This window comes from Sceloporus occidentalis, unplaced genomic scaffold (assembly GCF_023333645.1).
Source record: "Sceloporus occidentalis isolate IW3139 unplaced genomic scaffold, rSceOcc1.0.p SCAF_64, whole genome shotgun sequence".
NCBI lineage: Eukaryota > Metazoa > Chordata > Lepidosauria > Squamata > Phrynosomatidae > Sceloporus > Sceloporus occidentalis.
The window spans coordinates 3,002,375-3,014,716 of NW_028317044.1; the positions used below are offsets into that span (position 1 = coordinate 3,002,375).

A 12,342-nucleotide genomic window follows, 5' to 3' on the forward strand; every position below is an offset into this window, starting at 1 on the left:
TAATTTGCTTACCTTCTCACACAGCTGTTTCTCCTCCAGCTGCAAAAGCATGTCTAAGATGTACGTCATATGCGCTGGGCCGCTAAGCTCCAACATCTCCTCACTGATCGCCACGTCATCAGGCCACTCGGCCAGCAGCAAAGCGAGGACATGCCGGGCGTAGAGGACAGCGGTGGCCTCATTGATCCGATAGAGATAGCCCCGTACAGCTTTCTTGCTCCGTGTGTCCAGCTCCTTGTGCAGGAGGACGGAGCTTTTGGTGCGGCGTTGCTTGGCGTAGCTGAGCTGAAGATCGCTCTCGGTGTTGGTGATGAGCTTCTGGGTGACAGGGTTGGATTCTTCCGTGGCTTTGCTACATGGGGCAGGCTTGGACTGCAAGACAGAAACAAGTCAAGAGTCAGAATTACTTTGCATGAAAAACGGCAATGGAGAGAAGGATAAGGGATAAGAAGTTAGAAGGAAGAGAGTTGGGGAAGGGAGGAAAAGGAAAGAAAAGAAGATAAAGGGTAATGGGTAAATGGTATGAAAGAATTAAAAGATAGAAAGGGTAGTAGACGGGTTAATAGCAGAAGGTAAAAACGAAGGTGTGTGGAATAGCATATTATCAATACCGATTATAACGCTGATAAAAGAGATATATGTGAATGTTATAAATGTGTATGATGTAATTGTGTAAGTATGTTTGCTTTTATGCTGTCAGGCTGATATGATGAATGTACTTTATGGATTGTGTCTGCATTTTAATATGGTTAATAAAATTATTATTTTTTAAAGCATTAAAACCCAGCACAAGCACTAATGGCCAAATGGAGGGATTCTAGGCAGAGGCTGCCCACACATTTTAGCCAACAGTTTTCCATAGTTGCAACGATGAAACACTGAAAATAACTCTGAGGCAGAGCTTAGAGTGAGATGCAGCAATTCGCCTGCAGAAGCAAAATGGTGGTGTGAGATGGGATCTGAACCTGGTTCTTTCTAATCCTAGTGTGACACTCTTACCCATGGACAGGTAACCAGGTCAAGCACTGAGCCTCAGTCCTATGCAAGAAAGGATCCAGACCCTCCTTGCAGAAGCAAAGAGAAGTGGGAGACCCCAGCCACCCATGCATACACACATGCTGCCTCCAGAAAAGAATTTGTCAAACGAACACATTGTAAGCTGCTCTGGATGCCTTTTTCACTACTCTAAATAAGTAAGGTGCCATCTAGCATGCCCACTCCATGCCTGGTTCCCAAAGGTCCTTGCCAAGATGGACCTTGACGCAGCCATGGCCCATGGTCAGGAATTACAGATGGTTTTAGCCTAAATTTCTGAAGGACACTAAATTGTGTACTCTGGTTCTAACCACTACGCTTAATCTGACTGCTGAGACAGTATGTTTCTATATAGCAAAAGGATACAAAGCGTCTACTAGTCTACTCTACATGAATGTTAGTGTTGAGAAGTCCAAAGCTTTCATGGCTGGCATCCCTAGTTGTTTGTGGGTTTTTCAGGCTATGTGGTCAGAGAATGCTGGCATAGAAGAGAGATGCCCTCTTCCACGCCAGCATTCTCTGAAGATGCCAGCCACAGATGCTGCTGAAAGGTCAGGAATAACCTCTTCTAGAGCATGAACACATAGCCTGAAACACCCACAAAAAAAACCCCAATGTTAGTGTTATTCGTAAATGTACCTTCCTCTTGTCTGCTACTGTTCCTGGCTTCTATACTCTGAGCAAGCTGTATTTCTTGTTATATAGTTTATAATGAATACTAGATGTTCTTTTCTTTGTGTATACTGCTATGGATCAGCCCTTCCAATCTGAGGTCCTTCCTCAGTTGGGCTCAAACGGCTTCGGCCAGCATTAACAATGGTCAGGAGTGATAAGAGTGACAGGGCTTACTCTAACATGGCACAGGTTAAACCTTTGTCAACTTCTCTTCAACCTGCACCGTCCACCATGTGTGTTGCATCTTCCTTGTATACTTTATACTTCGAACACTGAAAATTCGGCTCAGAGCATCACACTCACCAGGCATGGCACAATGATCATATCCGTGTCCAGTGCTTTGGAGCTCTGCTCCTCTGACCGCAAACGCTTGCTGGGCTGCCATTTCTGCGCCAACGTCCGAATCCTCTCATCCGTTGTAACTACATCGCCATCAAATCTTCAAGAAAACACACAGAAACATTTTACAGTCACCAGCTTCGGAAAGACGTCTATTTGCATGCAGAGCCTTTCCTATTTACATCTCCAAACACCATTCCCTGGCTCTCCCTACCTTCAAGTGCTGCTTTACATTGGTAGTTAAATCTCGGCAGGTGGCTTTTTGTTTGCAGAAATGACGGTCGTGTTTACTGCAAATTGGCTGACCTTACAGATTTTAATTTGCAAGATGCAAAAGAGTATTGGAACCTTAGCAGCAAGAAGCCCAGGCTCCAAGACACACTTTCCAATCCTAGGGCTCACCAGATGTTGAAACACAACACAACACTCACCATCCCTGATCATGTTTGCTGGGGGAGATGGGAACTCCAGTCCACCTTCAGCTGAGCATTCAGGTCAGTCAAGGTGGTTAGAAGTGGAAGAAAAGCTCTGACCATCCTGAGGTCCTACATACTGTTTGCAATGTTGTCCTCATCTTCTTAAGGCAATGTGGCCAATTGTTAGATGATGGACCTATAGTCCAACGAATCTGTGGGCCTTGGGCTGAGATAATCAGGTAACTTTGTGACTTGTTCTTATGGAGGTCTGTGTATGTTTCCTGAAAAGGTTGAAAAAGTTACACAGCTCCATGGCCAAGCTGGCTGGAGGATTCTGGGATCTGTAGTCCAAAAATGACTTTCCTGAGCTCTGGTATGATATGTATCATTTCAGACAGCAAGTGTATTACTGTATGTGTAAGTCTAGAAATGTTAGTCAAAAAAGTGACTCCCCATAACCTGAGTTGACTTATCCATGTGTCAATGTAAGTATTGTACTTTCACTCAATAGATAGATAGATAGATAGAGAGAGAGAGAGAGAGAGATAGGAACCATCCCCTGGTGAAAAACAAGAGAGTAACCTGGAAGCCCTGACTTGCCTCTTATTTTCTCATCGTTCCAGCTTTTAATAGAAGCACAAACAGTGATGCCTCCTGGAATGTTGCAGGTTCTTTGGCATTGTTTTCCTTTGCTTCATCCTTTACATCCTTTGTTACATGGGCCTAAATTTTACCCTTGACTTACCCATGGCTCATATCAAAATCCACAATTTTGGCCCCAAAACCTGCCCTTGACTTATACATGAGGCTGACTTATAGTCAAGTATGAACGCCAATCTTCCTTAATACAAAATGGCCCATCATCCAAAATAATCCACACTGAACTGGCCTAGGGGAACTCTTCTCCAAAACTATCAATGGTTCATTCGTAAAATAAAAAACCTCCTCCTCGCTGCATGTCTCCCCAAGTGAAAAACCAATCTTCGTCTACTATCCTCTTTCGATGTCCTCATTTTAGACTCCGCTAGGTCAAGCTACACTGCATACAGTGCTACCTCGGGTTATGAAATTAATTCGTTCCGCGGCGCCGTTCGTAACCCGATACATTTCGCAACCCGAAAAGGCGCTGGAAAGCCGCTAGCCGCGCTTCCGATTTAAATTTCGCGCCGAAATTAATTTCGTAACCCGAAAAATCTTTCGTAACCCGGAACAGTTTTTTTAAATCTAACTTTTTCGTAACCCGGAAATTTCATAACGCGGTCAATTCGTATCCCGGGGTACCACTGTACTCCCATGGAGTCTTCCATTTTCAGCCGCCAGATACAGAAAACGTCCTTACCTCTTCTGAACCTCCAAGAAGAAAGAGTCTCTCCTTTTCATCTGCAGTTCATACATGGCCCGAAGGATATGCAGAGGGGCATCAAGGGCATCGTGTGTCATCTGAAATCAAGTGCAAATCAGATTACTGGTATGTCAGAAAAGGGAGAAAGCGTTGGTTTCTTTTCCTGAAGACTACGATGCTATATATTAAAGCGGTCTCAAACTGGATTATTTTCTGCAGTGTGTTTAGGACCTCAGTGAGACAGACTGCAAGACTGGTCTCCCCACAGCAACTGTAATAGCAAAGCTCTGTCTGTGAATGAAACACCTGCACCATGCAGTGTCTGCCTTGTATCTTCTGCCATAGTAAGGCTGAGCGGTGTTTACTTTTTTATTGAGCTGCTACTGTGCGGTGCGACACAAGCTTTCACACTGTGCTACTGAGCACAACAACAACCTTGTTAAATCCTAGATCAGCGCTGTTTATATTTAACTTAACAGCGGAACGAAACAATGACTAAAGACACTGGAGACGCATCTGCGGGAAAAATTGTGGCCAAGTAGGCAATAGACTTCCAGCACTATCAAAACTGCCATTTTCAAATGCATTACCGTTGGTTTTGTCTCCAACAGCATTATTTCCGTTTCAGACTAGCCGACCGAATAGTCAGGTATTTTACCAGTGCTACTCAAAGCAGTGGTCCCTGGACTGATGCTGATTCTTAGAGAGCATCCAAATATGGCACCTATCTCTGGCACAAGGGGGAAAAATAATTGCCAGTCCCTGACATCAAACAGCTTTGGAAGTACCATCGTAGACAACCCTCTCCCAGTGTCCAGATGTGCAACAGAAAGTACCAGGAAGCATATTTTGGTAGTTTCATCCAAGCCTTCCAACGGATCGAGACGGTTCTGGTCAGCATCAGTGGGAGTGATGGCAGACTGGTCTATACCTTCATCTTGGTCCCTCTCTGCATCCTTATGCTCAGCCAGGGAACTCATCTCCTTTTTCGAGGAGTATAACATGATCGACAAGATCTGTGAGCGGACAAAAAGAGGGGAGGGAAGTTTATTGTAGATGGGAGACCACTTGAGAGACACCCTGAGGCTTCTCCGTATATATATATACGGATACATATTTATGCATCTACATTTATCTATCCGTCTTGCACCCACCTCTTTCAGAAACATGACTTCATATTTCTTTAACGGTGTCTTTACTCTGCTTTTCAAGTTTTATATTTAAAAACCATAATAATAATAATAATAATAATAATAATAATAATAATAATAGTACAGTATACATGGTCCAGGCTGCTAACTTTGCCCACAACCCTGGCAGCATAAAAATGCAATTTCTGGAAGGCTTCCTATCTGGGAGAATTGCCACTATAAAACACAACAATAACACAACACAAAACTAAAGACCTGAAACTGAGATGAAACCAGCAGCACAGAATAAAATATCACAGCACAGGAAAGCAAACTAAAACTCTCAGCAAGGTAAGAGTCCAAAGATGTAAAGGCACTGGGGGCAAGCGAGAAGAAATGGAAAAGAAAACAAAATTCTGTCCAACTAAAAAAGTTAGTGGGAGAGACTTTGAGAATCGGACCGAAACGACAATTTTTCTTCTCTCACATCAGACACATTTAGCATGAATGACACAAAGCCAGAGGGAGAAACTGTAAGGATCAGAAGATGAACAGAAGGATTTTATCAGACGAAGCCCATGGAAAAGCACCTTCCCAGATGACTTAAGACGCTGCTCTGTTACCTCCAAGTCTCGAAGAAGCCAAGTCTTACTGAAGCCAGTTCCTTTGCTACATTTCTTCACCAACAGCTTAAGTAAACCCGTCTGGAGAAAGGCTGTGCGGATTTCTTCAAAGGCGTGAGTCTGCCAGACACAAAATGGAAATCACAATGGTTACACCTTGGCGTGCTACAGCTACCATAGCCAACTGTTTGCATCCTGTGGCTGTATATCATCTCATGGCACAATTCTGTGGATGAATTTCTATTGCCCCCGATGAAAAACATAGTAGAAAGACGCTGGGCAAAACAAATTTTCGTAGCGAGAAACGAAATGACCAGATTTGTCCTTTTATTGCTCCCTCATCTGAGCGGCACAATATCTTCTTTGCCATAGTTCGTATCTTAAGTTATAAACATGTGAAAGCAGCTTCTGCAGAACTGTTAAGCAGTTATTTCATTTTGGTTTGGTTTTAACATTTGAACATATTCTAGATCTTTTCTTGCATTTCTGCATATCTTCCCTTTCCGCCCTTGGTTAATAATAATAATAATAATAATAATAATAATAATAATAATAAATAGGATTTATTTATATGCCGCCCAATCACTGGGAATCTGTGGCTGGCACCTTCAGAGAATGCTGGCATGGAAGAGAGTGGGGTACATTCCCTGAAGATGCCAGCCACAGACGCTGGCAAAACATCAGGAATAAACTCTTCTAGAACATGGCCACAGAGCCCGACAAACCACAAAAAACTATGGATGTCGGCCACGAGAGCCTTCGATTTCACATCAGGACTGATTTTTCAACATCAATGGTATACATGTATGGATCCAGGAATCTAGCTAGGATGCCACCCGGTACCTTAAGTGTCTTGTAAAGCCCCTTCAGAGCAAGAGACAAGACCCAGGTTGCCTCCACCGCCTCTGGAAAGCTGCCATCCATGCTGGTCTGTAGAAGGTGGCTAGTAATGAACACGAAGTGCTGCAGGTACTGGCGCAGTTGGCTCTGAGATTCGCCGTTGTCTGGCCCACAAGGCTGAACCAGCTGGAGGTCCTTCACTAGAAAGGAAAAGACAAGGACATGGGTTTCAGATGGAATCTGGACCACATTCAACTTCATTTATTGCAGCTGGTCTTGTCTGCATCAAGTAACACTAGAGATCAATAGAGTACAGTGGACTTTTGTGATCTGCTAGGGTTTGGTTCGAAGATCCCACATGTATACCAAAATCCATGGATACTGAAGTCCCATTAAATATAATGGCATAGTAAAATGGTGTCCCTTATAAAAAATGGAAAATCAAGGTTTGATATTTGAAATTTATACTTTTTTGGAAGATTTTCAAAGCATAGATGCTTGAATCCATGTATAAAAAAATCCGAATGGAAGCATTAGTGCAAAATCATCATTTTTAAAATGTATAGCTGAAATCTATGTATTATATAGAGGGAAGAGGGAAAAAAGCTACTTGGGAATATCCTTCTCTTTCCTGAGAAGAGTCCAAACTCCTCTGGGCTGCAAGAAAACCTGTGTAGCTCTTTGGAGCCTTGTCGCCATGATCTAGAAATCACTGATTGACAAATCACAACTCAGGGTATGTATTTGCATGTGCATGTGTGTACGCATGCACCTGCATTGAGATGAACGTCTCTGAAAGAGCATGCCCTGCATCCCTACAAAATCCTAACCCAGTTAACACGCTTCCTCTTCTGGTAGCATTGTGCACCAGGAAAGTGGGGCATGACGCTATTGCAGCAAGGGCTCTGAAAAAGAAGAAACAAACCTGCTTTCCTCTTCCGAGTTTTCACATCCACAACCACTGCCCTGTTCTTCTCCGTGAAGTGCTTGAGGATAACCACGTTGTGGGCCTCATTTGCGTTATCCATATACACCGACCTGGTTCCCGTGCACAGAACCTGAAGCGACAGGAGAAAATGATCCAAGGGGCATTTGTTTAACCAGTTCAAGAGTGCAGATGATGCTTCCATTTTGCCTCCCCATCCTAATCCACCAGAGAGCTTGACTAATGGTTTTAATTATTTATTTTAGGTTTTGTCATTGTTATAGTTGGAGTTTTTGTTGTATATCTGAAGAGAAGGGGAGGGGGAATTATGTGTATTGTGTTGTATTGCATTGTATTACTGTATTGCATTTCATTAGAGTTGCGTTTGCTATTATTATATAATGCTTGTAGGAGTAAAAAGGACCATGTCCTCTTGTCGTTAACGTATTAGTGCTGTATTGCATTATTGTATTGCCTTTCTGTTATTTTGCTGCCAGGGAATTGATTTTATTATTTGCACGTACAGCACTGTGCAAATTTACAGCGCTATATAAATAAACTGTAGTAGTAGTAGTAGTAGTAGTAATGATGATGATGATGATGATGCTCACCTCTGGAAAGCCGACCAGAACCAGCAAGGTAAAGATGTTGGTGTGCTTGAGCTGGAAGGGCAGCTGTTTGACGCAGTGCTCTGTGAAGGCGGAAATCACGCTGTGCCACTGCGGCGAGGCGTTCAAGGCTCGAAGGATGTCGGCCATGGTGCAGGCCCAGTCCAAGCCCAAGCGGCTGGAAACCAACAGCGAGAAACAGCGGCTCAGTCAGTTGCCCGTATACGTTCATGTCTGCGCACTCAAAACCAAGTCTAAAAACAACGGCTGTCTTCAAAAACCCTCTTTCTGTAACTACGGTTGTAGATTATTAAACTCCAAACCGTGAGTAAAGCTTTCTTCCAAGCAGCAGAAGCAGAAATGAGAGGCTTGATAGAAAAACACTATGTATATATACTCACGTATATCGTATATACTCGAATATAAGTCGACCTCATATATAAGTTTTGGGGCCAAAATTATGGATTTTGACATGACCTCTGAATACGTCGAGGGCAAAACTTAAGGAACATACAGTGGACCCTTGTTATACGCTGGGATTTGGTTCCAAGATCCCCCGTGGATAACAAAAACCGTGGATGCTCACGTCCCATTAAATATAATGACATAGCAAAATGGTGCCCTTTATTAAAAAATGGAAAATCAAGGTTTGATATTTGAAATTTATACTTTTTTTGAACATTTTTAAACCATGGATGCTTGAATCCATATATTAAAAAACCCGTGTATAAGAAGGGCTGACTGTATAATAAAGGATGTAAAGAATGAAGTAAAAGGAAAACAATACCAAAGAACTTACAAAATTCCAGCAGGCATATACGCTTGTCCCTCTATATTCACTAGGGTTAGGGGCACAAGACCCCTGTGAATATGTAAAAATTGCAAATAACAAAAAATACCATGTTTTTACCTGAGAGGACACCTCTCTAGGAATCTCTAGGTCCTCCAGGGAAACTCTGTGGTCAACGTCCAACAGACACTGACCATAGGACTGCAATGGAGGAGCTGCAAATGCCTAGTAAAGTGTTCTCCCTATGAATTTGCTCGGTCTTTTGGTGCAACTTTTAGTTAAAGTTGGCCATAGAGTTGCACTGAAGGATCTAGAGAGAACATATGTGAATAATCAAACCCGCAAATGTCAAAGCTGCAAATATGAAGGGATGAATGTATCTGTACTCATACTAAAGGCTGTCTTCCTATATTTGTGTTATTTCAGATCTGGCAAAGGTTTGCTTCTGTGCTGTCCTTTCCAATAAACTCTTTTCTGGTTTTATCCATGAAGTGCGTTCATTCAGTCAGGTACAGACAGGGCACGACAATAGTAAAATTTAATTTTAAGACTAAAAAAAAAAGGTTAAAGGCTTCTAGTTTTAAGCGTACCTATCCAAACAGACAGTTCCCAGGCTAAAGAGGAGATGCGTTGTCTTCCAGCCTTCAGGGACCATGGAGCCATCTCCAGCAGCCACAAGGCTATGCTTCGCCGAGAGGACCTTTGTCACAGCGGCATCGACTTCTGCAGGTGTCAACCTCCGGATCAACTGTCCAAGGAGCCCCAGCGTCAAGTGGTAGGTTTCATTCAAGTGGCCGGCGTTGGAGATCACAACTTGAAACAGGAGAGGGAGGATCTGGTCCAGGTTGATCAGAGACATTGTGAAGCCCTGCAAAGAGAGGATACAGAAGAAACTGATAAATCAGTAGTCCTTTTATGTTCGGCTATGCTGCTTAGGACTGCTGGGAGTTCCTTCATTATTTATCTATTATGCCTCTTAAGCACTTTGGGGTTTGGGACTCTGAAATCCATAATCTGGAAGGCTGCATGATCCTCACCCTTGGAGGATCCACAGGACTCCTTTCCTTCCTTCCTCTCATTTTTTAGATCCGTTGCAGACTAAAATAACTATTTATCTGAAAATACACCAGATATTCACTTCCACGCTGGCATAGTGTAATCTCAGTCATATAGATTACAAGGAGTCCTACCTCAAAATGCTCCATCTCACCAAACCTCGACAACTGAACAGAACCATTCACCAGGTGTAACTTCAGAGTAGAAGCGGGGCACAAAGATCGGCTATATCCACCTGATATCTATCTCCCCAAAGGAAAACTACTCTGTGAAGTCAAAGGCTTTCATGGCCGGCATCCATGGCTTTTGTGAGTTTGTCGGCTTATGTGGCCATGTGCTAGAATAGACAGTGGTTACATTTCTTCATCCCAATCCCTAGGAAACCTGGTGTGTAGAGGACTGCATTGTCAGGTAAAGAAATAAATGTTCTGACTGGATTCTGGCCAGCAGAGTGACTATCAAGAGTGGGCTCAGAAAAAGCCCTGTTACTTTGAAGTGGACAGGACTGGGACCCGTGGGTGAGTGTGCATGCGCCTTCTTCCAGAATGGACTCAACACAAAGCCACTGGTTGGAACAGCCCTGCCTTTGAAGCAAGTGAAAGGAGTAAACCTGGATCACTTCTACCACTGAAGAGTAACAACAACATAGCCAACTTGGCCAGAGAGATGCTAGAAAGATGTTAAAACATGGATGGGACTTGGAACATCTGTCCAGATGTTGTTGGACTGAAACTCCCAGCACCCTTAGTGATGCTGGATAGCACTGTTGAGTGACGCAGCCCGACGTGAAATCTAGAAGGCTGTGTTATTCACATCTCTGCGTTAAAATAAAGGAGTTGCTAGAAACACCAGCGCCTCGCTCCCTTTTTCGTTCCTGCATAGAAATTTCCTTGCTGGCTTCCCCAGTTTGTGGAACATTTCTAACCGATTTCAAGCGAGGCAACATGGCAGCCAAGAGACCAAGGATCCTCTTCTGGGAGCACTCTGCAAATATCTCCTCTTGGGTAGGAGCAGCCTTTTCTGCCGCTTGGTTTGGAGGCAAACCATCTGCGACTCCAGCATCTGAAAAAGAACCACCAGACCTCAATATGGTTTCTGCTAGCACCAACCTATCTCCTGGTGGAAACAACACACAATACACTTCCATATTTTAAGCTGATAATTTCTAGCAATTTCACAAGTATGTGACCATGAATGGAGAAAGACTAATAGAACAGCGACTTGTACATTTATGGAGGAATGAGAAGTGACTATTACCTGGAGACATGGGACTTTTCGCAAGCAAATCAGAATCAGTAGCAAGAGGCTCCTTCTCCTGTGACTCTGCCACCTTCTTTAGTGGAAGTCCATTGGAAGCCTTGTTCACAGCCTTCCTTTTATACTCTCCATTAGTTACCGTGTCCTGAATTTCATTAGCATCTCCATTTCCCTGGGAAGGAATAAATTACAGACCAAAATTGTAACGGGTTATTTGCAGGCATCGGTTTGCAGCCGCAAGCATTTATATTTGCAAGCAACCTTTAAAGCTATTCGGGGTCACGCAAAACAGGAAAAGGATATCTGATCAGTCCGAAGGGTATCTCTAAATGTATTTACGTTGCAATGGAGGAAAGGTGCAGGCTTCGTCGTAATGTTTTCCGCAGCATCCTTATTAGCAAAGCTTTCCGCCGTACTGTCTGTGGAATAATCAACAGATGGCGTCACATTTTCGGACAAAGATTCACCTTCTAGCAACATGGAGAGCAGGGCTAGACTTTTCAAACCTGGACATAAGGGGAGAAATGTATGACATTCAAGAGAAGAGTATGAACAGTCCCAACTCTAAGTATGCATACTGTTTGGAGGTATGTAGAGGACAGAGACAGTCATCTTTGATCAAAATGGTGGAGATGCAGAGAGAAGGCCGGCAGAGCTTAGGCCACCAGTGTAGTTGGACCACTTATGGTCACCACCTGGATGTATGATAACATCCAAGGGATTCCCAGGTGCAGATGTTTCCAGCCAGCTTCCATTTGTTTCCTAGATGCTCAGAGGAAGCCTTAATACAATTGGGCATATCCTTGTGGATCATCGGTGGTGGAAGAGAGCCGAAAAACACAGCTACCAAGAATGGAAAACACAGCCAACCCAGGGCTTTGCTAGGCAAGGCTTGCCTTTGACCGTAAAGAAAAGCACAGGCATGGAAGTACTGTCCAGAGCCTGTAAAGATACCTTTTTAAAAGTAATCCATTCCTGTTTACTCACAATAGTGTTTAAAAAGTAATCTGGTGCCATTGCGCACTGCACTGCTTTATAAAGTAACTGTGCTGCGTATATATCGTCTTCATAGCCATTTACTGAAAACTCTTGATAAGAGAAACATGAAACTTGAAGAATAACTGTCAAAATGATGCTAAAAAGTAACTTAAACTAAATAAACTTTAAACCTATAGCTCTAGTAGGGTAATTTCCTCCTCCTCTCTCATTATGCTACTTGCAAGATAGAACTATGTTACTCTCTAGTTACCCAGGAAAAAGCAATGTGTTACGAGGAAGAAATCACACGTAACACGGTCTCTTCCAA

The 12,342-nt window shown here is 43.2% G+C and overlaps 1 protein-coding gene across 2 annotated transcripts in view; it reads right to left on the reverse strand.

Moving 5' to 3' along the window:
- LOC149287120 (zinc finger ZZ-type and EF-hand domain-containing protein 1-like) overlaps positions 1–12,342 on the reverse strand; it is a 76,756-nt gene that overhangs the window by 13,336 nt on the left and 51,078 nt on the right. The window contains exons 37-48 of one of the 2 annotated variants that reach the window (XM_089493431.1): positions 11,376–11,542; positions 11,037–11,208; positions 10,705–10,841; positions 9,314–9,591; positions 7,937–8,111; positions 7,326–7,458; positions 6,404–6,600; positions 5,561–5,680; positions 4,644–4,823; positions 3,805–3,905; positions 2,014–2,149; positions 13–372 (exon numbers count right to left, since the gene is read on the reverse strand). In XM_089493431.1, the coding sequence (XP_089349557.1) occupies positions 13–372; positions 2,014–2,149; positions 3,805–3,905; positions 4,644–4,823; positions 5,561–5,680; positions 6,404–6,600; positions 7,326–7,458; positions 7,937–8,111; positions 9,314–9,591; positions 10,705–10,841; positions 11,037–11,208; positions 11,376–11,542 (2,156 nt within the window). The remainder of the gene's footprint in view (positions 1–12; positions 373–2,013; positions 2,150–3,804; positions 3,906–4,643; positions 4,824–5,560; positions 5,681–6,403; positions 6,601–7,325; positions 7,459–7,936; positions 8,112–9,313; positions 9,592–10,704; positions 10,842–11,036; positions 11,209–11,375; positions 11,543–12,342) is intronic. The other variant, XM_089493432.1, reaches the window with a different exon arrangement.